The sequence below is a fragment of the Vigna unguiculata genome, chromosome 6, assembly GCF_037176805.1.
Source record: "Vigna unguiculata cultivar grain cowpea cultivar isolate G323 ecotype 2 chromosome 6, ASM3717680v1, whole genome shotgun sequence".
NCBI lineage: Eukaryota > Viridiplantae > Streptophyta > Magnoliopsida > Fabales > Fabaceae > Vigna > Vigna unguiculata.
Genome location: NC_140797.1, coordinates 36,434,384 through 36,459,624, shown reverse-complemented (window position 1 = coordinate 36,459,624; position 25,241 = coordinate 36,434,384). Strand labels below are relative to the sequence as shown.

At 32.9% G+C, this 25,241-nt stretch overlaps 3 protein-coding genes across 4 annotated transcripts; 1 reads left to right on the top strand and 2 right to left on the bottom strand.

The window, feature by feature from the left end:
- Window positions 1-51: 51 nt before the first annotated feature.
- LOC114186978 (O-Glycosyl hydrolases family 17 protein) lies at window positions 52-4,126 on the bottom strand. 2 transcript variants are annotated; one of them, XM_028075072.2, is made up of 3 exons: window positions 3,576-4,126; window positions 260-1,372; window positions 52-151 (listed from the first exon to the last, which is right to left on the bottom strand). In XM_028075072.2, exons 1-2 carry the CDS (start codon window positions 3,920-3,922, stop codon window positions 265-267), a joined length of 1,455 nt encoding a protein of 484 aa, XP_027930873.2. In that variant the 5' UTR covers window positions 3,923-4,126; the 3' UTR covers window positions 52-151; window positions 260-264. The 2 variants fall into 2 exon arrangements, with proteins under 2 accessions (XP_027930873.2, XP_027930872.2); XM_028075071.2 differs by having other exon boundaries at window positions 119-1,372; window positions 3,576-4,125.
- A 12,873-nt stretch (window positions 4,127-16,999) lies between these two features.
- Window positions 17,000-20,261, top strand: LOC114188515 (putative lipid phosphate phosphatase 4). Its single transcript, XM_028077088.2, has 8 exons — window positions 17,000-17,181; window positions 17,706-17,913; window positions 18,074-18,161; window positions 18,260-18,369; window positions 18,661-18,754; window positions 19,154-19,342; window positions 19,459-19,518; window positions 19,965-20,261. The coding sequence occupies exons 2-8, from the start codon at window positions 17,722-17,724 to the stop codon at window positions 20,087-20,089; spliced, it is 858 nt and encodes a 285-aa protein (XP_027932889.1). The 5' UTR covers window positions 17,000-17,181; window positions 17,706-17,721; the 3' UTR covers window positions 20,090-20,261.
- A 1,409-nt stretch (window positions 20,262-21,670) lies between these two features.
- LOC114188514 (cytochrome P450 71D11-like) lies at window positions 21,671-23,474 on the bottom strand. The gene is made up of 2 exons (XM_028077087.2): window positions 22,491-23,474; window positions 21,671-22,408 (listed from the first exon to the last, which is right to left on the bottom strand). Exons 1-2 carry the CDS (start codon window positions 23,370-23,372, stop codon window positions 21,785-21,787), a joined length of 1,506 nt encoding a protein of 501 aa, XP_027932888.2. The 5' UTR covers window positions 23,373-23,474; the 3' UTR covers window positions 21,671-21,784.
- Between the last annotated feature and the right edge of the window lie 1,767 nt (window positions 23,475-25,241).

Below are 25,241 nucleotides of genomic sequence, written 5' to 3'. Positions count from 1 at the left end.
TTGTATATGCATTGTAAATCATGAAGATTTGTGATAATTCTTTCACTCACGTTCTGGAAATAGTAATCTCATATCAGCTACATGCATTTGATTAATCAGAAGAAATGTATGCAATGAGTAAAAGAGAAAAGTGGCATCCTTCAGATTTGACCTGCATGTGTAAATTAAAGAAAATGTGCTAACCATTTTCGATTCAACAATATACATCTGCAACAAAATTACAGCAGGCAGGGGATGCAAAAATGATCCTCTTCTTTACCTATGTCAAACAGAAAAAGCTGCAGCCAAGAGGGTTGTAACAAGCAAAATCAGCCACTGGAAATTACACAGCCTGTGAAATTCTGCATGAGAGATGCGAATCTCAATAGGAAACCTGCAATGATCCATGGATGGATCAACAGTGGTGATCAAACCTAGACCTGCAAAGTCACAGCTTTCAGCTCTCTGATCATGCTGCTGATAGTAACTATTAAAAGCATATGATATGTTACTAGGCCAACTGATATTGAAGCAAGATCCACCAGGAGATAGTGCAGTGCAATCAGCATTTGCACAAGCCTCTAAAGCACTGGCAGATGCATTTGACAGGTCTTTATTGTTGTTCACAACACACCACTTGGAAGAGAGATACTCAACATTTTGAGCATTCACTAGGCTGCTTGAACCCTGGCCAAGATCCACCCGGTACTTTGCTTGACCGTCGAAAGTGAACAAACCCCAATGCCTTTCAAAGTTTCCAGAAGCAATGCTCCTTTGATCTTCATCAAGAAGGCTCAAAATGTATGTTTCAAGAGGTGGCTTATGTGGCCTGAGTGGGGTGCCCAAGTTACTACGAAGGTGGTTTATGAGGCCTTTGATGAAGGTTTCAGCAAGGTTTGAGCTTGCATTCGCAGCCCCATCGGTTGGCCAACCAATCTTTGCCACAACAATGTCCATATTAGGATATCCTGCTGATGATAATGCAGTAACCACTGTATCATAGCTCAAGTCAAAGCTGTTTTTGTATGTCTTATGGCTAAAACTATGAGGGCGTGCAGTTTCTCTGAAGAGGGAAAAATCCAGCGAAATGTTTTTGTTTTCAAGGTGGGTTATGAACGGAGAAATGGTGACAAAGAATGGTGATCCTAGCTTACCAAGAAACATGAGGAGCTCGGTCATGGTTTTGTTGACATCAGGCCTGAAATGCACTTCTGAGGACGTGTTAAATCCTGTTTCAAAACTGTCAAAGCTGCAGGGAACCACAACTTTCACTTTGCTGTCCAATTTTGCTTTCTTTAGAGCTGCTTGAATGTTCATAGCAGCTCCAATTACGAAGGGATGAAATTGTTCACCGTAGCTTTTATGAAAAGGCTCATCACCAACTGCAACATATCTGCAAAAGTCACATTTAGAGCCATGCCAAGAGGGAACCACATGCATAACATAACTCATTTTATTTATGTCAAGTTTGAGTTGCAATTCCAGAAAATAGATCCAACATTGCAGCTCAGTGGCCCTACCTAGATGAATTTCTTTAGTAGCTAGTTCCAATTTCTGTTAGCTGATTAAATCCTAACCAAGATAACATGAGACAAGATTGTCATTCCATCTTCCCCAAAATTCATAAAATACACTGTTTACTAGAACATGAATGGGGCTTTTTTTAACCACTGCATTGGTTTTGTTATCCAGTGGTGAGCATTCTATTATGTGATTACATTTTACCTTCTAAAGCATTCCACTAATATTATGGTGACCAATGGAAGGGAGAATATGCTTGTTCTACAACTACAGGGTAAGAACCATATATTATAGAATGTGATCTTGAATTACCTTCTCAGAAACAAAGCACATCCCAAAAGCTTGAAGACAATTGGAAATCACAACCATTACAACAAGTTTTTCACAAAACCATGGAAGACTATTGGAGTAAGGTCAACTTCTGGGAAGGAACTTATGACAAAGTTGAGATACATGAGTTAATTTAACTTTAATACAAGAACTTTTTTCATTTTATTTATTCTTGAATAGGTTATTAAGATGTTTATTCAAACTAACGTATTTGTAAATCATTAAGGCATAGAAGGAATTAGATATCTACAGCACCAGCATTCTTATGGCAGCAGCACCATTATATAGGCAAGTTTGTAAACTAGCTTTTCTTCTCCTTGCATGCAATCCTAAGAAAACAGTAATGTTTTCCAAAAAAACAAACCCTTGCACTGTGTTTGTAAAATGAGAAGTGAGGCAAAATGAAGAGAAAGAGCATTGATTGGTAGAAAAGAAATGAAACGAAAAAAAAATGTGGACCCCACACAAAATAAATTCCTCTCTCAAATGCAAGGAAATGAGACAAAATTATGTTTGTGCATTTATTATCCCATCTTACCCTCATATGCTACTTGTGCAACTGGCAAAATGACTACTCCAACATTCAATCCACTGATGTTCTTGCGTGCAAACTGGTTATGTTTATTGGCATAATTGATTAGCATAATCAACTATGCATAATCTGTTGTGTTATCAAACATGACAGATTATGTTTGCAAGCATAATCAACTATGTCCAAGGGTTATGTTAAAAGTTTGATATGCTTTAATTTTTTAGAAAGAAAAAAAAAATATTACTATTGTTTTGAAAACGTAAGCATTGTTGGAAGAGTGACAAGGTACTTTTATTCAAAGTACATTCTCTTCTTTTCTTTTCTCTCAAACCAACAATCATACAATCTTGTTTCCACTTTATCTCTCTTAATTCAAACATACTCCATTTCATACTTATTTCGTTCTTTTTCACCCACCTACTTCCTCTCCCTCTACCAAACAAGGGTTATTGAAAACATCCCACACTCAGGGAGTATCCTCTGAGGTCAAAATAAGATGCAAATTTTGTTTGTGCACAACACTAACTGCTGCACTGTCTTCTGCATACACAAAGCAGTACAACACCTGTTATTATTTGCTTAAATGGTTTACCTACCAAGGCAGCTTTGACAATTTGCTTCTAGGATCCGAGTATTCCTGAAGTGAAGGCCAAATGTATAGTGAACCAAGAAATTGGCATTAACAAAAGCAGTAAATTCAAGAAAATTGGTATTATCCTGATTTCTTCCTGGTATATAGTATCAATGGTCCCTGTACAGATTCTGGCATTCTGCAGTTACTTATTTTCATTTCCTTTCAGCTAGGAACCTATGACGATCTTTGTTAGGATCGAGCGCTAACCATTTGGTCAATATTATTCGGGTTGCAACTCTTTTGATGCCGCATGCGACAGTCCTCGTATGTTTTAAATAAAAACATGCAGCTTGACATCTATGGAATTGTTCTATAATATAAAAACCTATCTTATGCAGACACCGATGCTTGTTTCACTCTTCAGAATGTCTCATCAATGGGCACAATAACAAACACGGAATCGAAACCTCCCCTTTAGAATGGCCACGATCATCAATCAATTAAAAAGTACAGAGCATTGAGAATTAAATAAATTACTTAACAAAATGAAAAATATAAAACAAAAATAAAAAAAATAACACAACAAAACTCCAGTACGAAAAGGGGCAACAAAAAGAACCAAGAAATAATCCGACTCACTCAATTCGAGTTACACTGCCCCCATTAGGTATGTAGCGGGTAACGTTATCATGGACCCAACTATCCGCCGCTTTCTTAGAAGAGTTCAAGCTTCTTAGCATAGCGTTGGGAATGCCGACAGTAACAGCAACGTTGGAACCAGAAAGAGACTGAAGAACATCAGAGTTGGCATCAAAGAGCTTAACTTTATTGATGTTGTTGGACTTCAAGAGCTTCACCACCTTGAGGGGCGGAAGGGGGTGAGAAGCCATGGTGCCCCAGTTCACCCCTACAGCTCCAACGACGACGTCCAAGGTGGAAGTGGTGAAGAGGAAGGTCAGTAGGAGGAAGCAAGAAATGGGAGGCATTTGGGTGGGTCTGAGTTGTGTTGTGATGTTTGAGGAAGCTGAAATAGGAGTAAAAATGCAATCTTGGTCACTGTTAGTGGCAACTTTCTTTGGGGGTTTCAACTTTCAAACTCTTGGTTTGATGTTTAGTTCAATTTTTCTGTTTAGTTTAAAAATTTTGGGAGCTAGTATCTGGGTATGAATCGTGATTGGTGAGAGTAGGTGGAAGGCTGCATTTATTTATTTAAGGACACTATTATTTGATATCCACCAAATTTTTATACATATTTTATATCTATTATTTATTTTTTATAAATATAAATAATTTTTTAAGATTTAAAATATTTTTAAAAGTGAGTTATGACATGTAGGAGAAAAAAACATCTTTTTTTTGTTTAATGTGTGGTGTCAGTGGTGTGGACTAGTATGAGAGGCCCATGGTTATTATGGTTATGAAAGTACAGGACATTTTGGAACAGATATGCTCATGCTTTTGTTGTTGTTTTTCATAGTTTATATTATTACTATGTTGTCTGATCTTGTGTCTGTATTCATCTGTATTGGGGTGTGTAAAAAGAAAGAAAAAAAAAATTTGTGTTGGGACAATAGCTGATGGTGGGCGAGGCTCATTAAGGCTCACTATACATCACTTTAAAAGGTTCAATTAATTTTATAATTTCCATATTTGTGTAATTTTTTTAGTTACTATATTATTTTTTTTATACTTTTAGCCTTTACAAAGTTTCTTTTTTTTATATTTTAATCTTTATATATCTATTTAGTTTCCTTTTAACTCTGTTAAAAAACTGATAACAGTGACTAAAACGTAAAAAAGAGGGAAAACAATTATTTTATGAGAAAAGGTAAAAAAAAAAAATTGAATGATTGAACTTTGATAGTTTTGTCCTTATATTGTCAAAAGAACTTGTGAAGAAATATTCTATTCTAATTGCCGTGTAAAATTCTGTAGTTGTGAACTTGTAATAATTTGATTATATTTGAGAGTTATGGTTAAGATTGACCTATGATAAATCGTGATACAATAATGTTGATTTATTTAGAGTTATGGAATGGCTTATTCAAAAAATTTATATTGGTTAATCCATTTTCTAAAATTCATTTTTGATTTATTTTTTAAAATGTAAAGAAATAAAAGTAAAATAAAAATATTAAATTGAAATTTGAAGTATAAGTATTTTATATACAAATAAATATAGATTATAATATATGTTTTAGGTTGAGTTGAATGAGTCAAGTTGAAAATGACCTAATGTAATTTAGGTTATCATTTTCTTAATAGTTTTAATCCGTTTTGAAACAAATCTTATTTAATAGTTATAATTGTATTTGCTATAAAGTTTCACACACACACATTGAAATTAAACTTTTAAGTTTTGTTTCAATTGTATTGGTTTATGGTTTTGTGTGTTTTACATGTATCCCTTGAATAATTAATAAGCTAATGCTAATTAAGTGCTGACATTTAGTATTATATAAGAGATTTATAAAATGTTCATGAATTGCTCAAGTGACAATGTCTAATGCTCAGGCCTTCATATTAAATTGGAGATAACTTGTATCAAATCTTTTTCCTTTAAGATTATATCACTCAGATAATATTTGTCATTTTTTCTACCGACAAACAAATATGTCAGAAATAAATATTTCAAATTATTGACAAATTTCACCCACTTAATTTATAATAAATTTCTTGTCAGATTTGGATAGAAAATTATTTTTGGAACATTGACATCTAAAGGTTTAAGGTATGTAATTACCAACAGATTAAACTAAAGGAAAAATTTGTTGGTAACAGAAATTTGTATTACTATCAGATTTTACTAACAAAAATAAATTTGGTGGTAAAATTCGTTGATAATTAAAATTTTAAAATTGTTAAATCAACTTTTCAAATACGAGACTGATAATGTTAATTTTTATCATTATCCAAGCTATATTTCATTAGCAAAATCATCTCTTCCAAAGCTTTTAATCTACTTAATCCTCAATTTTACCTTACTTTTGTAAATAAATACATTTTGGGTTACATTTATCTAAATATACCACTAATCCCCATTTTTTTGTGTCCTTTTTGTAGATGGGAAGCTTTGTCCAAAAATCCAGATTAATGAGTGACCCGAAATAGCAAGGAGAAGAAGGAAAATGTCAACAGGAAGCGCCTGGCGACACGAAGCAAGCGCCAGGCGGAACAGACCGCCAGTCAAGCGCCAACCAAGCGCCAGACAGGCGCCTCTGTTACGAACCGCCTGGCGGTAACTGGACACCGCCGGGCGGTATCGGCAAGACTTGCCCCCTGTTTGGTGGCTTGCGCCTGGTGGTGAGACCCTTCCGCCAGGCGCGCTTTTTCGCTGATGTGTCAAGTGACCCCTTTTTCTTCTGTTTTCGCGGAGGGAATCTGATCTTTGGCATTTTGGAGGCACGAAGAACACATTTGGAGAGCTTGGAGGAGTGCTAGGGCTTGTGGGAACAACTCCATCTTCCTCTTTGTATCTCTTTCTCTTCCATCTCTTCCATTTTTAAGCTTGAGCTCTCTATGGCAATGGAGAGCTAAACCCATTTTTGTTGGGGTTAGATGTAGCCACGAAACTCTTGTGTAAATGAAAATGTTTTGATTATATATATGACTCTTTCATTAATTGCTAGTCTTCTTATTTCTTCACTTAAAGCTTGCATTGATTTAGCCATCTCTTGCATGATTTTTGGTTTATGGGGTGTGAAAATATCTTTTGAAACCTAGATTTGGAATAAGAGAACTCAATGGAGCTTGTACTTAGGAATGGGGCTTGACCCATTGGTTGTCTTAAGCCCTTGTGCGTAAAGCAAATTTGCTTATTAAGAGTTCAAGGAATTGACTTTTAATAAGGAAATTTAGGCTCAATCTTTTAAGGAATTAGGGTTTGAGTAATTTTGTGGGTTGGCATTAGCATATTAATGAAGAGGATGTTAAATTGTAGTTGCATGAGAGCATAGTTGGTGAATTCTAACCCCGACAATATCAAGTCATATCATTTCTAATCTTTTCCACTCACTAAGTGCCTTTAATTTTCAAAGTTCAATTTTAATTATTTATGCAAAGTTTAATTTCATACATTAAAACTCAAAATATGGATTTATTCATTAGTTTAAATTAGTCACTAATTACGCAATTAATTAGTATACACGAGTCTCTTGGGAAACGATATCCCGGTCTTACCGGTTACTACTTGCGCGACTTGGTACACTTGCCAAAGTCATAACAGAGACGAACTAATCAAATCACATTCTTAGAGCCAAGTGCAGGGTGGGTCTAATCAAGCCAAGCTCGGTACATTGCCATCCCTATCGTCGAGAACGACTTCTTCTTTCACTCCATTTTGGTTCTTGTTTTAGTGATGACAATGGTGTGTGTGCGTATGAATTTATGAGAAATGGAAGGTGACGCATATTTTTTTCATATTGCTTTCTTTTTCACCCTCCTTTGCACTCATGTGTTTCACCTACCATTCCGGTTTATGTCGTTCCATTACGAAAATGATACTAACATAACAAAAGTGGGTGACACTCCATTTTTAATTCATATGGAATACATTGGCAAAAAGTAATTACATTAAAAAGGAAAACAAAGTTATATATATATATATATATATATATATATATATATATATATATATATATATATATATATATATATATATATATATATATATATATATATATCACCATGATACAAAATGACAAGTTTTATTAACAATTTAGAACATGGAAATCTAAAGCTTTAAGGTATGCAATTACTGACGAATTAAATTAAAGAAAAAATTTGTCAATAATGAAAATTTGTATTACTAACGGAGGATAACAACAAAAATAAATTTGTTGGTGAAATTAGTCGATAATTGAAATTTTAAAATTTGTTAATACAATTCGTCGTTTGAATCAAAATTTTTAAAAGTGGAGCATACCAATCAAACCAAATTTTAGGGTTAAGTGTGGGGCTAGCCTAAATAGGCTGAGTCGACCACATTGTCAACCCCATCAATAGCTACTTCTTCTTCCACTTACTTTGGGTCTTGTTTCAATAGTGATAACAATGATGTATATGCATCACAATTTTTGAGAAATGGAAGTCGATGTATATGTTTTTCATGTTTTTTTTTTCTTTTTAACCCTTCTTCACACTCACATGTCTTACATGCCATTTCAGTTTATGTCGTTCCACTACTTTAGTAGATAATAACACAATAGAAGTGGGTGACAAGCATTTTTTATTCATAAGAAATTCATTGACAAAAAGTAATTACATGAAAAATGCAAATGAAGTTATATATATATATATATATATATATATATATATATATATATATATATAACTAGTATCATGACCCTGATATGGGATTATGGGTTTTATTGATTTTTTGGAACATGATCTTCTAAAGGTTTAAAGTATATAATTACCAATAGATTAAACTAAAGGAAAATTTTTTGGTAACGAAAATTTATTTTATGGACAAATTTTACCAACAAAAATAAATATGGTGATAAAATTCGTCGATAATTGAAATTTTAAAATTTGTCGGTAAAACGTTAAATCAAATTTTTAAAAGCGACACAGACCAATTAGACCATATTTTTAGGATCAAGTGTGGGATGGGCCTAATCAAGCCGAGCCGGTCATATTGTCTTCCTATCAAGAGTTGCTTCTTCTTTCACTCATTTTGGTTATTGTTTCAACTAAGGGTGGACAAAAAATCCAATTTTTATGATCCAATCTATTTTTTCTATGATCCAATCCATTTAATATCTATTCTATTAAAAATTCAATCCATTTGAAATTCATTTTATTGGATTTGGATATCAATCTAATCTACATTTTATATATTTTATGGATTGGATATCCATTCTCGAAATCTAGATTTTTAAAATGGATAATCCAAAATATTCAATCCAAATTTTCAGTTTATATTTTTGGTTAGTTTAGGCTAAAGGTTGAGACGGACTAGCCCAAATTTAGTTGTATTTGATTGAGTTGGCGTGACCCTGTACAAAATTTATCCGAATTAGGCCAAATTTTGTCAAGTCAATCCCGATCGAAATTTGGCCCAGTTAGTCTTGGACAAAATTTGGAAGTATTCGGTTGAGTTCAACCCGACCCAAATTTGACTACATTGGGTTGAGTCGACCTAGACAAAATTTGACCGTATTCGGCCGAGACAACCACGACCAAAATTTGGTTGTATTTATTTATCCTAGTTGGCTCCAGTCAAAATTCGGTCGAATTCAATCGAGTTGGCTCTGATTGAGATTTGACCGAGTCATCCCTGGCCTAAATTTGGTCGTATTCGGCTGAGACGGCCAAAGACGACCTAGGATGAAATTTGGCCATATTCAAACGAGTCGGTCACGATCGAAATTTGGCCGTATTCAAAATTCGGTCGTGTTGGCCTCAACCAAAATTTGAATGAGTTGGTTCTGGCCTGAATTTGGTCATATTCGGCAGAGTCGATCGGGATCGAAATTTGGTCATATTTAGGCGAGTCGATCATGACCTAAATTTGACGAAATTCAGTCGAGTTGGTCATGACCAAAATTTGGTCGAGTCGACACTGACCCAAATTTAGCCGTATTCGGTCGAGTAAGTCCCGAACGAAATTTGACTATATTCAACTTAGCCGACTGTGATAAAAAATTGGTCATGTTCAGTCAAGTCGGTCCCGGCCGACGAATTTAATGGAGTCAACCCTGACCAAAATTTGACTGATCAAGCCCTGGCCTAAATGTGACCATATTTGACCAAGTCAGCTCTGGCCCAAATTTGGTCGTATTAGGCAAAATCGGCCTTGGCCGAAATTCAGTCGAATCCAGTCAAGTCGATCTCGACTGAAATTTTGTCAAGTCGACCTTGGCCCAAATTTGGTCACGTCGTCTCCGACCGAAATTCATTCGAAAGTCATCCAAGTTCATCCCATGCTAAAATTTGACCTCGTTGGCCTCGACAAAAAATCTGCCAAATTTTATGGTGTCAGTCCTATGGACACAAGTTTTAAAAAATTTAATTTGAATTTATTTTATGAAAAATGAATTTTTGATTTTGAACTTAATCCAAATATTTAGATCTGGATTTAAACTTGATCTAAATATTTGGATTTGGATTTTTAAAAAATCCAATCTACTTTTTTTTAAATGGATTTGGATCGAAAATTTAATCCAATTATTTGGATCCAAAGTGGATGTGGATTGGATCATTAAAAATCCAATCCATGATCACCCCTAGTTTCAACGATGACAATGATGTATGTGGGTATGAATTTATGAGAAATGGAAGGTGATGTATATTTATTTCATGTTGTTTTGGTTTTCACCCTCCTTTGTACTCACATGTCTCACCTACCATTTCAGTTTATGTTGTTCGATTATGAAAATGATACTGACATAACAAAAGTGGGTGACCGTCTATTTTTAATTCATAGTGTAGGAGTAATTAATATATCTAGGCAATCATGATGTGTAGGCTAGGAGGTTGAGTGTTGGATAACCTCTAACCTAGCACCTAGCTGCAGCCTTTAGTTTTTCACCTTTTTTGTATCTCCTTCATCATATATATAAATATCAGGAATAGTAGAGGGAATTCTAATCAAGCCCTCAAACATATTTTGTCTGTTTTAATCTCAACTTCCAGAGGCCATTTCTGATCAAGGGAACAAAAAATAGAGAGCAGAAACGCAGAAACGCAAAAAACAGTGGAGATTTTTAAACGATCGAGGGAGATGTCCGCAAGGGTGACGTCTGGACCTAGAGAAGGTGGACGTGGAGGCCGTGGACGTCCTCAATGCACGTATTGCAAGAGGATGGGTCACACTCAAGAAAACTGTTACTCCTTACATGGTTTTCCTTCTAAGACTGCTAATGTCTCTCAGGCTGACACTACTGAGTCCAAATTCACTGAGGACGAGTATCAAGAGTACCTACGTCTCAAGTCCAGCAGCCTGACACAATCATCTCAAGCCCCGAGTACTTCAACAGCTTGCATTTCTCAATCCATTGACAGTCACCATTCATGGGTAATTGATTCCGGTGCTTCTGACCACATCTCTGGTAATACCTCTTTGTTCTCAACCATTTCATTTCAAGACAAACCTCATTTTATAACCCTTGCCAATGGCTCTAAAACTTCCTCAAAGGGAGTCGGTCGAGTCATCCTGTCTCCCTCCCTCACTCTAAAATCTGTCCTTTTTGTCCCTAATTGTCCCTTTAATTTAATTTCCTTAAGCCAGTTAACCAAATTGTTCAACTGTTCAGTAACCTTTGATCACAAATCTTTTGTTATACAGGAGCGTGGTTCGGGGAGACAGATTGGAGAAGGATATGAAGCCGGCGGTTTATATCATTTTGGATCTCGTCCACGAGTGTCATGTGTTGCAGCTCCTAGTCCTAAAGTGTTACATGATCGACTTGGTCACCCTCATTTGTCTAAATTAAAAAAAATGTGTCCTGAACTTAGTGGTTTCCACACCTTAGAATGTGAATCATGTCAACTAGGCAAACATGTTAGATCTGCTTTTCCTAAAAATTCTCTCTCACAATGTAATTCTAGTTTTTCCATCATTCATTCCGATATTTGGGGACCTAGTCGTATTTCGTCTTTTGGTTTTAAGTATTTTGTTACTTTCATTGATGAATTTTCACGATGTACTTGGGTTTATCTTATGAAAGATCGTTCTGAATTGTTATCCATCTTCACATCTTTTTTACACGAAATCAAGAACCAATTTGGTCGAGTAATCAAAATCTTAAGTGACAATGCCAAAGAGTACTTCTCATCTGCTTTGTCTACAGTTTTAAGTTCACATGGTATCTTGCATCAGTCCACTTGTCCACACACACCACAGCAAAACGGTATAGCAGAAAGAAAAAATCGACACTTGGTTGAAACTGCTCGCACACTTTTGCTTGGTGCTCATATCCCTGTCCATCATTGGGGAGATGCCCTCTTAACTGCATGTTTTCTTATTAATCGGATGCCTTCCTCCTCTCTCAATCATAAAGTCCCTGTCTCCATCTTGTTTCCAGATAACCCTCTTTTTCACATTCCTCCTCGGGTTTTTGGTTGTGTATGTTTTGTTCACGACCTGTCTCCAGGTCTAGATAAGCTTTCTGCTCGTGCTCTCAAATGTGTCTTCTTGGGCTATTCTCGTCTTCAAAAAGGGTATCGGTGTTACTCTCCTGAAACCAAGAAATACTACATGTCTGCCAATGTCACATTCTTTGAACAAACCCTTTATTTCTCTTCCTCTGTTCAAGACACTCATGTCATACAACAAGTCCTCCCTCTTCCTGTGGTTGAGTCCCCTATCTCAGATGTCTTTGTCAACCCAAGTCCTACTCCACCTACTCCCGAGCCCCTATCCCCACCTACTGATACCTTCTCGAGTCCCGACCTCCCACACAAGACTCTGACGGATAGCCCAATTATCCAAGAATTTGGTGACTCCTCGACTTCAGATCCTTCTCCTTCGTCTCTTGCTCCCACGCCTCCTGATGAAGGTAATTCTGGTTGGCCCATTGCTCTCCGAAAAGGTATTCGTTCCACTCGGAACCCCCATCCTATTTATAATTTTCTTAGTTATCACAGATTGTCGCCTTTCTATTGTTCTTTTTTATCTTCAGTGTCTTCTGTTCCTATTCCCAAAAATGTGAAGGAAGCCCTTGATCATCCTGGATGGCGACAAGCCATGATTGCAGAAATGCAAGCTCTTGAACACAACCACACTTGGGAGCTCATGCCCCTCCCACCGGGCAAGAAGGCAGTTGGTTGTCGATGGGTATATGCAGTTAAGGTTGGCTCTGACGGTCAGGTTGATAGGCTCAAAGCCCGATTAGTTGCCAAAGGGTACACTCAGATTTATGGCCTTGACTATTGTGACACTTTCTCTCCTGTGGCGAAAATGACTGCTATTCGACTCTTCTTTGCAATGGCCGCCATTCGTCATTGGCCACTTCATCAATTGGATATCAAGAATGCTTTCCTTCATGGTGATCTTGAGGAGGAAGTCTACATAGAGCAACCCCCTGGATTTGTTGCTCAGGGGGAGTCTGGTATGGTGTGCAAATTGCATCGCTCTTTATACGGCCTCAAACAATCACCACGTGCCTGGTTTGGAAAATTCAGCTCCATTATTCAAAGTTTTGGGTTGAGACGCAGTGAGGCAGATCACTCCGTCTTTTACTCGCATACTTCTCCTGGGAAATGTATCTACCTAATAGTATATGTTGATGATATAGTCATTACAGGAAATGATATTGTTGGCATATCTCAATTAAAGGAGCACTTATGTAGGCATTTTCAAACCAAGGATTTGGGAAGCCTCAAATACTTCTTGGGCATTGAAGTGGCACAGTCTAAACATGGCATTGTAATCTCTCAAAGGAAGTATGCTCTTGATATCCTGCAAGAAACTGGTATGATTGATTGTAAACCAGTAGAGAGTCCTATGGACCCAAATCAAAAGTTAACAACTGAAGAAGGTGAATTATTCTCTGACCCTGAAAGATACAGGAGGCTGGTTGGAAAACTAATTTACCTCACCATTACAAGGCCAGATCTATCCTTTGCAGTTGGAGTGGTTAGTCAGTTTATGCAGTCTCCATGTGTTGGCCATTGGAATTCTATCATTCGCATTCTAAGGTACCTAAAAAAGGCTCCCGGGCAAGGGTTGTTATATGAAGATTGAGGAAGCTTTCATGTCTCTGGATATTGTGATGCGGATTGGGCAGGATCTCCTATGGACAGACGATCTACTACTGGATACTGTGTATTCCTTGGAGGTAATATTATTTCATGGAAAAGTAAGAAGCAGAGTGTAGTAGCTAGATCGACAGCTGAAGCTGAATATAGAGCCATGGCATCACTAACATGTGAACTTATATGGGTGAAGCAATTTCTTCAAGAACTTAAGTTTTGTGACATCAAGACTATGAAGATGTATTGCGATAATCAAGCTGCTCTCCACATTGCTTCAAATCCAGTGTTTCACGAGAGAACAAAACATATAGAAATAGACTGTCATTTTGTTCGTGAAAAGTTATTGGCAAAGGAAATATGTACTGAGTTTGTGGGATCGAATGACCAACTCGCAGACATGTTGACCAAGTCATTAAGAGGACCTCGAATTGAGTTTATTTGTTCCAAGCTGGGTACATACAATTTGTATGCTCCAGCTTGAGGGGGAGTGTAGGAGTAATTAATATATCTAGGCAATCATGATGTGTAGGCTAGGAGGTTGAGTGTTGGATAACCTCTAACCTAGCACCTAGCTGCAGCCTTTAGTTTTTCACCTTTTTTGTATCTCCTTCATCATATATATAAATATCAGGAATAGTAGAGGGAATTCTAATCAAGCCCTCAAACATATTTTGTCTGTTTTAATCTCAACTCATAGGAAATACATTAGCAAAATGTAATTACATACTAGAGATGTCGTGGAGCTAGTCATGGTCACTTACCCTCTTAACTTTCAATAAATTTCTATGTAGATTTGGGCAGTAAATTTGTCATTCTTTTTACTGACAAATAAATTTGGTAGCATTGAGAATTTTAAATTATCGAATAATTATACCCACTTAATTTATAATATTTTTCTTGTCAAATTTGGATGGAAAATTTGTCCTTTTTTTAATTAATAGATTTAACAGTGAACAAATTTATCGGTAATAAAAATTTTAAATTATCGATAAATTTTAGGTTAAAATACTCCCTTGGTCCATGTTTTTGTTGAAAAATCTCAAATAGGTCCTAAGATTTTTGTAGTCTCAATTAGGTCCATATTTTTGAAAATGTGTAACAATTAGGCTCATTCTGTTAAAATAGAGTTAACGGTGTTAAAGATGTGCCACGTGTCAGTTCCATATATTTTTGAATTTTTTGAATTTTTTTTTTGAAAATTATTCATGCCACGTGTCACGTAAGTATTGTGCCACGTGTCAAGTCAGTAAGGTGACACGTGTCAAATCATTGTCTGAATCTCAATTTGGTCCATATATTTGTTATTTTTATTACATTTTAGTCCATTTTTTTTAAATTTTTTAAATATATTTATTTTAACTTTTTACAAAATTGTTTTAAAATTTTATATTTAAATTTATAAAATTGTTAATTTTAAACCAACTCTAACATTTGTATATAAATTATTTAAAACAATTTTGTAACAAGTTAAAATAAATATTTTAAAATTTTAAAACAAAATATAAAATAAACTTAATATTATTAAAATGTTTAATAAAAATATCATTATAAAATTTATATAAATGTTAAATTTGATCTCAATTTGGAGAGGATGAAATTGAAAATTAATAAAAAAATGGACTGAAATATAATTAAAATAACAAATATATGGACCAAATTGAAATTTAAACAATGACTTGACACGTGTCACAATATTGATGTGACACGTGGCATAAATAATTTTCAAAGAAAAAATTCAAAAAAATTCAAAAATTCAAAAAAAAAATGAGAAGCTGACACGTGGCATATCCTTAACACCGTTAACATCATACTAACGGAATGAGCCTATTTGTTACACATTTTCAAAAATATGGACCTAATTGAGACTAAGAAAAATCTTAAGACCTATTTGAAATTTTTCAACAAAAACATAAATCAAAGAAGTATTTTAACCTAAATTTTATTAACATATTTATATAATTATCGACAAATTTTACTGATTAGAAAATATATCGGTAACTAAAATGTATATTCACAATGAATTTATATATGACAATATTTTTTTGACAAAAAATAATCTGTCAGTAAAATTTATTAAAATTTTAAAATTTATCGATGAAATCGGTGAATAAATCAGATTTATTTTTGTCTGTAATTCCAAAAAACTTTATAATAATTTAAGATACTATATTGTATGAGATATTTTCAAAATAATCGAGTTATCTATGTATTTATGCGTATTTATAGTAGAGATTACGGAAATTTTTATATAGATCATAATTATGAAATGAAAATTGAAACAATGTTATTATTCAAAACCTCTTCATATCATATTTATGTTTGATTTATTAACTTTTATTTCTATCGATGTTTTATCTTTAAATTACTGTAATCATATTTTAAAATAAGAATAAAGAAATATAAAAGAACAATTTTTAAGTATTTACATAAATCATTACAAAAATTATCTTTTATTTTGGATGGATAATATTTACACTTTTATAAATACATATGTAGATTGTAAATGTAAACTTTATTTTGGATGCTACATATTCTTTTTAGAAAAAAAAAATATTTTTCTCATTTAAATATAATTAAGCATTAAAAGCTCATTTCCAAAAATATTAATTAAACCATTCTTTTAAAATCAAAATTTTATAACTCGAATAAAATATCTTTTTTAGATTTTTATAATATATAATAAATTAAACTTAAATTTCATTCAAGTTACCAAATATTTTATTATTAAATCAATAACAGTGAGATTATTAGATTAATAGACGTGAAATGATCAAATTAAAATTTTCAAGAGTCATAATTAATTATTTATAAGTAGTAAATTATTTATGTTCCATCAGTTGCAAGTTTAATAACAACATTACCGAAGAAATTGTTCGTTTTAGAGGTTAACCTCCAGTATGATTTTATCTATAAAAAAATGTTCTCATTAACTAAGAAAAAAAAATGTATACAATCTTAATTTTATTTATCTTCACATTTATCCTCCAGTATGATTTTATCTATAAAAAAATGTTCTCATTAACTAAGAAAAAAAATGTATACAATCTTAATTTTATTTATCTTCACTTTAGCCAAAGTATAATTAATTTTTTTCTGTATTTTAAATGTTAAATTCTGTATACAATATAATTAACAGTAGTTTAAGAGAAATTAATACACATATAAATTCATACATTTTATTCTTAGTTTTATGTATGCAAAAGTTTCAATAACAGAAAAAAAAAAAATGATCCAAGTCAGCGATCTTTAATAATAATAATTTTTTAACATTGGTCTAAAAATTATGGAAGGACAGAAGATTGAGAAAGAAAATGCAAATACATAATTGAGATTACTAATTAACAAGTATTGAAAACATTTGCACACTGCTTTTAGATCTGAAGATGCAATTCTTCCTCAAATCATTCATCAATCTCTAATATCTGTATGAAGTTTTTCTCATGACTCATAGCTTTTACGTTGGACACTGGGCGTGCTGTTTGCAGAACGCACGTCCTCGTCTTTCTGTATCTCTTTCTCCAAATGTTTATGCTTAAAGCTGAAGGTTCTTTTTTCATTTCTCATTTCATCTTCATATTCTCATGGTTTTTATACGTACATAAGAATTTCCTGATTTCAGATTTATTGTTGTTGCATTATTTGTTGTCTTATCATATACCTGTGTGGTATATTTCACATAATCATCTGTTTTTTATACCTTAGATATTACCTTATTGTGTCAGAGGATGTATAAATACACATGTATGTGTATAGATATATCCTGTTATTCCTCTTAATGAATTTGAATTCTTATTCTGTTGAGAACTTTAATGTCTATGTTTGAAGTAAGATGCATAGTACAGTGAAAGATGAATAATGTATTTGCTATAATCATATCATCTCTGGTTCCTAATATTGAAACTTAGGTTCTTTTAGTACATATGTCTGATCAAAATTAGAGTTTTATCTATTCAGATTATCCTGACTTTTTAATACAAAACTTTTTCACATGAATTCACGATGTGAAATTTCAATTCTAAACAAAAATAAGTGAATACAAATGTGAGTGAGCTTTTTTTTGTTTTGTAGCTACATTTGAAAAAAAATGACTTTTCAATCTCCGGGAAGCAAGTTGGCACTAACTCACAAGCATGATTGGCTGATTCTTGTGCTTCTTGCGATTATCGACGGACTCTTGAATTTGGTAGAACCATTCCATCGCTATGTTGGAGAACACATGATGACAAATCTTATGTTCCCATTCAAAAAAGATACCATACCCATGTGGGGTGTTCCCGTACGTATTCTTTAACACCTTCTTCTTAGTACACTATCCTTAACGTTAATCGAAAACCACTAAAAACAAAAAATAAGAGAGATTCATCCTATATATAGAAAATTACAAAATCCATGTATACTTTTATCACATAAACTTACATCATTTATGTCTGTGACAGATCGTCTCTATTTTTGTCCCCATTATTATTTTTATTGGGTTTTACTGTTCGAGAAGGGATATCTATGATTTACACCATGCCATATTAGGTATTCTTTTTTTGTTCTTTCAGTTTGTTTCTATTTTGTGACTCTTAGCCTTTTATGTCTTTCATCTCTTCACTCACTTCGAATTAATCCGAATGCAGGTCTCATGTTTTCTAGTTTAATCACCGGAGTCATCACAGATTGCATTAAAGACGCTGTTGGTAGACCACGACCAAACTTCTTCTACCGGTGTTTCCCTGACAAAATACCTGTATGTTTGTTATCTTCTTGTTCTTAGTATTCACAATATCATTTTTTTTCTTCTCATTTCATGTTCACAAATATTTATTATGTAATCTCATATTATTTTGCCTTTTTGAAAAAGATACTTACATCGTAAAACTGGAATACAATTTTTTGTATTTTTAGTGTTTCCTACAAAAAAAGAAAAATATCGTGCCTTTTTGTAGTTATTTTATTCCTTAAATTCTTCCATCTCTTACTTTTTCTGTGTGATTTTTATGTTAGTGATTGTTTAGTTATGCTGTGTGAATTGAGTCAGGTGTATGACAAAGACACTGGTGATGTTCTTTGTACCGGGATTAAAGCCGTTATAAAGGAAGGATACAAAAGTTTTCCAAGTGGACATACTTCATGTAAGTAGTAAAAAGATATGTATTCCAAAAACATTGTATATATTGTTGAAAGTCTCACATAGACTAGAAATAAAGACCAATTTATAATATATAAGTGTGCAATCCTCACTTTACAAGTCGGTTTTATGAGGTTGAGTTAGGCTTAAATATACTTCTAACATGGTATCAGAGTCAGGCCAATTCATAATATATAAGTGGGTGCAATCCTCACTTTACAAACCGATTTTGTGAGGTTGAGTTAGGCTTTAAAACCCACTTCTAATATATATAGAGTAATTTTTTCTTTGAAAAGAAAATAATATATCAACAAGATAAAATAAAATTAGCTTACAAAAAGTTTTCCTTTCTTTTTTTTCACAAAAGTGTTTATGAAAAAAATTGTTCAATCAACAAATGCAGGGTCCTTTGCTGGTCTTGGTTTTCTTTCATGGTATTTATCAGGGAAAATTAGAGTGTTTGATCGTAGAGGCCATATTGGGAAATTATGCCTAGTCTTGCTTCCTTTGCTTATTGCTGCTCTTATTGGAGTTACTCGAGTTGATGATTACTGGCATCATTGGACTGATGTGTTTGTCGGAGGCATCATAGGTTGTTTGGTATTGTTATCATAATATATAATGCAAAAACATTAACTATTGATTTTATTTGAATTTCATTTTCTGTAAATAATGTTTAATAACTCCCTCTGGTCGTTGTTGCTTCAGGTCTTGTAGTGTCTTCAACATGCTATTTGCTACTTTTTCCCCTGCCTACTCTACCACATGGTATGCATTACTATTCCTCATTGTTCCATCTTTGAATTTCAATTTATGTTTCTTTGAATACGACGTACTTGCATGTATCACATGAATTCATGAAAGTCGTGTATTTTGAATTTTAATGTTTGAACTTCAATCAGATGTTTACATCCATGATGGTTGTCAAGTGAATGGTTGTCTAGTGAGTATTTATCCAAGTTCCAGTAGAATGAAAAATAGGGTGTCAGAAAAGAAGTGGGTATTCACCATAAGTTTATTAATTGTATAATATAAAAGACTTGGGTATAAAAAATTATTTGAAAAAGATTTACAATTTTTTTGTTAATAAAAAATATTTATAATTTTTATAAAAAATTATATATTAAATAATATTAACATTTTAATATATTTTCGTTAAAAAAATATTTTACTAAACTATGTTTAATTTGTTAGTTTTTTTTGTAAACATGTAGGTTGGGCACCTCATGCATTTTTTGATATGATGGGAGAAGATCCATCTACAGCAGGCCAAACTCCACATCAATCAAAATTTGATGAAGTACCCCTACAGTTAATGGAGAGTGGAAGATATATGTGATCACTGAACCTCAACTCTTTTATCAAATAATTATTATGGCAGGAATATGATTTTGTTGACAAGATTAATACTCAGTTTCTAGACTTTGACTTTCCACACTGTAATTTATATCTCAGATACATCTAATTGCCTTAATGTTGTTCCAGCTTATGTATAAATATTAATTATTCAATGAAAGATCCTTTGTACAATTAGAAATTTATAATAATGTTTTATATATAAGTTTTAGTAAATAAGTGTTTGTTCTTGAATTTTGAATTTTGAATTTGCAAAGATGGGTAGATCAATGATTTTCATTTTAAAACTTTTGTTTATTTAAGGTTTAATTATGTGCAATAACTAACCTATCCCTGAATAATATCAATGGTACAAAATATAGTATTGTTTATTGAACTATTTTATATTAAACTATTAAACAAATTATCTCCTCATTCATCTTATTTATTTAATTATTTATGTTTATATTTTCACTTATACTTTTACTCATTTAATTATTCATGCTTATATCTAATTACACATTAATCTATTTATTTAATTATTTATATTTATCTCTAATCATTCTTTCTCTATTTTTTTTATTTCAATATTTTAGCACTGATACTTGGATAAAACAAGTAATAATAAATAAAACTAACAATAATCATTTTAATTCTTGAAATAAAAGAAAAATAAATAAATAAATAGGTTTTATTATAAAATTACTAATAAAAACACGAAATTGCATATACATCTAACATTTTATTTTAATAAAAATGATGCAATTCTAACATTATATATTTGAATAGCTTTAAAAAAATCAAAAATTTGTTAGATATGTAAAATTTTCAAAGAATTTTTTTTAATATATTTTCAAATGGTAAGTAAAATAAAACTATAAAATTATTATGATTTAATTAGTAATTTGATTTTTATATCAACGAATTTATGTTTTGATCATGTCATTTTTAAAGTGTTATGTGACAAAATTTATGTCTATAACATTTAGAAATATAAAGATATGTAACATTTTTTACAAATATCCATTTAACACATAAATCTTGACAAAAATAATTGAGTAAACAATCACATATAATGAGAAAAATAAATCAAATAACTAAACTAAATATAAGAGTAAAATTAGTAATTAAATCTAAAATTATTTATGAGATTTGTTATGTACATTGTTTTCTTATTTGTCTTTCATATTTTTTTTTCAACCTGGACCGGTCTTCCAATTTAACACACGTAAACAAACATGTGGAGACTAATTTAAAAGTAATATATAGAATACCTGAAAGTTTAAACATAATTACAATCTTTGTGCGCCACACCTTAAGGAAATGTAAGAAAAATAAAACAGCTTTATTTATACTATGCATTAGTTACAGAATTTTGATTTTCTATGAAAGCCAAGCATAGTGAAACAAAGGCTTACTTGAATTGACAGTAGATTTTGATTGTGCAGTATCCATTATAGAGATACCAAAGGTTTCAGTTTCTATGAAGAAGATGCATGGCGTGATGTGTTTGTAATTTTAGATTTGAGTTAGAATGAACAAGAAATAAGAAAACGAAAAGCATGAATACGGAAAGTATGAAATATTATAAGAAATCTAAATCTGACACTTTCCATTCATTAATCTGGCACGAATCCTTGTACAATGACACAAAAGATTAAAACTACTACGAACACGACAGCAACATCAGCAAGGAGATTCATGAGACGGATAGAGGAAGATAAGGAACAGGAACCAAGAACAGATCATGCTTTCTTCGGACTGTCACTCCAAATTGCTCGATCATGATCAAATCTTCACTTATCATTCCACTTGGAAGCTTCCAATCAAAGTGATACAGCAACATTGCAAGGGTCAGTTCCACAACTCTGGATGCAAATGTGCTTCCAGGGCATATCCTTCTTCCAGATCCAAAAGGAATATACTCAAAATTACTCCCTTTGTAGTCAATGTTGTTGTCAATGAATCTCTCAGGATAAAATCTCTCTGATTCAGTCCAATAATTTGGATCTCTTCCAATTGACCAAGCATTGATTATGACCTTGCTATTGGCAGGTATGTGATAACCATGTATCTCACATGCTTCACCACATTCCCTTGGAAGCAAAAGAGGAAGTGGAGGGTGTAATCTCAAGGTCTCTTTGACAACTAGTTTCAAATACTTGAGTTCATTGATGCAGCTTTCATCAACCTTTCCTCTCATGTTGAATACCTCTCTGACCTCAGCTTGTGCTTTTATCATCACTCTTGAATTCTTCATCATTTCAGCCATGGCCCAATCTATGGTTGTTGCTGATGTCTCACCTCCAGCACCAAAAATGTCCTTAAAAATAGTTTATCAATCAATTCATTCACAACTTGAGATGCAAGTGCAAAATAAGATATAGATGGCAAAAGTGTCATACCAGAATTATTGCCTTGATGTTGTTCCTGGTTAAACAAAAATCCTGTTGGCTGCCATCCTCGTACTGCATCAGAACATCAACAAGATCTTGCTCTTCCCTTTGGTAATCTTTGGCCTCTTTATGGTCATCGATGATGCTTTCTATTATCTCATCCGCTTGTTGATGCAACCTCTCAAGCCTGTGTCTCGTGACATGTTGCAGCCATGTAGCAGAAGGAAAGAAATCTACAATGTCAAAACCTGCTACAACTTTCATCATTCTTTTAATCAATGAAATAAAGTTTTCATGGTCTTTGCATCTATTGCCAAAAGCAGACCTTGAAACAATAGTAAAAATTGATGAAAGTACAGCTTGACTGAGGTTAATGGGGGATCCTTTCAACGAGTCAATCCATTTGACAAGATTGAACAACTCCTCTTCTCTGATTGACTGGTATGAGTTGACACGTTTCAGGCTTAAAAGCTCCAACATGCAAATTTTTCTTACCTGCCTCCAATAATTTGCATAAGGAGCAAAAGCTATGCCTGTGTTGTTGTAACTCAGTACATCAACAGCTAGGACTTTAGGCCTTGTGGCAAAGTTAATGTCATGGGTTTTCATCACTTCCTTAGCACACTCAGGGGATGAAATGACAATGGTAGAAACCTCTCCAAGTTGAAGATGCATCAAGGGTCCATATTTTAAGGCCAGGTCTCTTAATTTTCTATGGGGCTGAGAGGATAGAAGGTTGTGAATATTACCTATGATAGGTAGCTTTCTAGGCCCATGGGGCATGTTAGAGGGTGTGGGTGTGTCATCAGCTTTCTTTCCTAGTTTTCTCAGTATAAGGGTTGTCAAGACACAGAAGAAAAGAGCTGAAAAGTAGAGAACTAATTCCGCCATGGAAGTATAAGAGCAAGAACCAACACAGAACAGAGAAAGAAAGGAATAGGTGGTTGTGATCCTGTTGGTGCTGGTGGTGCTGGTGCCATATGTAGCTTTGTAAAAAGTATTTTTCTGGTTATATTATTGCAACTTTACAATCAGCTATAATCATTTACCTAGCTACGTAATTGGATAATGTCGTAGTTGTAACTATCACTAACTCTTTGGGACACTATCATCATCTCCATGTTCTGCTATACTTGGAATGCTTTAAAATTTGGTCCTACGTTCAGCTTCTATTCAGACACTACAAAAGTGTTTAACTTCATGTTCTCCTATACTTGGAATGCTTTAAATTTATTACCCATTGCATTTAGGAATCTTTTTTTTTTTTAATATAGGTTAACCCCATGATCCACTAAATTCTGAAATTCATTTTGGAAGATAAAGTTCAGAGTGAGAATTGTTGTTTTGAAAACTTCGATACTCTCAATTAATGTTTTTGCATACACGGAATTTTATTATAGTATTGATGACTTTTTTTTCAGTTGACCTTCATTTCGTAAAAGCTCAACTTTAAGAGTTGAATTCATGATGTGTTTATGAAATTTGTGTTGAAATTTGTAAATAGTATAACCATGTTAACAGTTAGTAGCTTGTATCCTTATACTTGATTCTCCCATTTTGTTAGATTTTTATGTGGGAAAATGTAATGAGCAGAAAATGTAATCTACATACTTGGCAAGAGTTGAAGATCCTTATAGGTTATCAAACTAAGATTGAAGTAAGATGCATAATACAGTGAAAGATGAATAATGTATTTTCTATAATCATATCATCTCTGGTTCCTAATGTTGAAACTTAGGTTCTTTTAGTACATATGTCTGATCAAAATTAGAGTTTTATCTATTCAGATTATCCTGACTTTTTAATACAAAACTTTGTCACACATGAATTCATGATGTGAAATTTCAATTCTAAACAAAAATGATGATAATGGTTTAAGAAATTGTAGTTTAAGTTTGTCTTGTTTTATAATCTTCTAAAACCTTCTGTTTACAGTTTATTAACTATCTCGTGTGAAGACATTTTTGTTACATTGGCATGGTTATTCTGAGATTTGAATTGCAGGAAGAGACAGTTTCTGAGTTTCAGCATAGCGATAGATATCTGATACTGATTTGCATTGTTGTAGGGGACTCAGATCACATTTTAAACATAGTGATTGAGCAGAAGTAAGTGATATTATACGAAAATAAGTGAATACAAATGTGACTGAGCTTTTTCTTTTGTAGTCATATTTGGAAAAAAAATGACTTTTCAATCTAGCAAAGTTGGCACTAACTCACAAGCATGATTGGTTGAGCTGAATTATAGATTAATTTTCTAAAAATTTTAAATATTTTTACGTCTTAAAATTTAGATATTTGTTGTTGTTATTATAATGATTAAAAATAAATTTTAAAGTTGAACTACATTATTGCGGACGAGTTTATGTTCTCTTTACATTATTTTGATTTTTGTTATTTTTTAATTAATGATTCCTGAATTGCTTTTTTAGTTCATTCTTAATTAGTTGAAAAAAACGAACGAAAACTAATCAAATTATTATTTAAGTTTTAGAAAATAAAAGAAATTTAATTGTAAGTATTCTTGAATGTTCCATCCAAACAGGTTAAGCAGAAAATAAAAGGTGGTATTCTAGAAAATAAAGTTTGACCATAAAGAACTAATGGGAAATAAAAAAGAAAAATGTCCGGTTGGAATTTTTTGTAATAAAATACAAAAGTAAATAAGAAAAGTGAAATCATAACTAAATAATTCTTTATTCAAAAAAATAGTTAAACTATCACCTGAAATGTTGTTTTCTGTTTCAATTTAAAAACA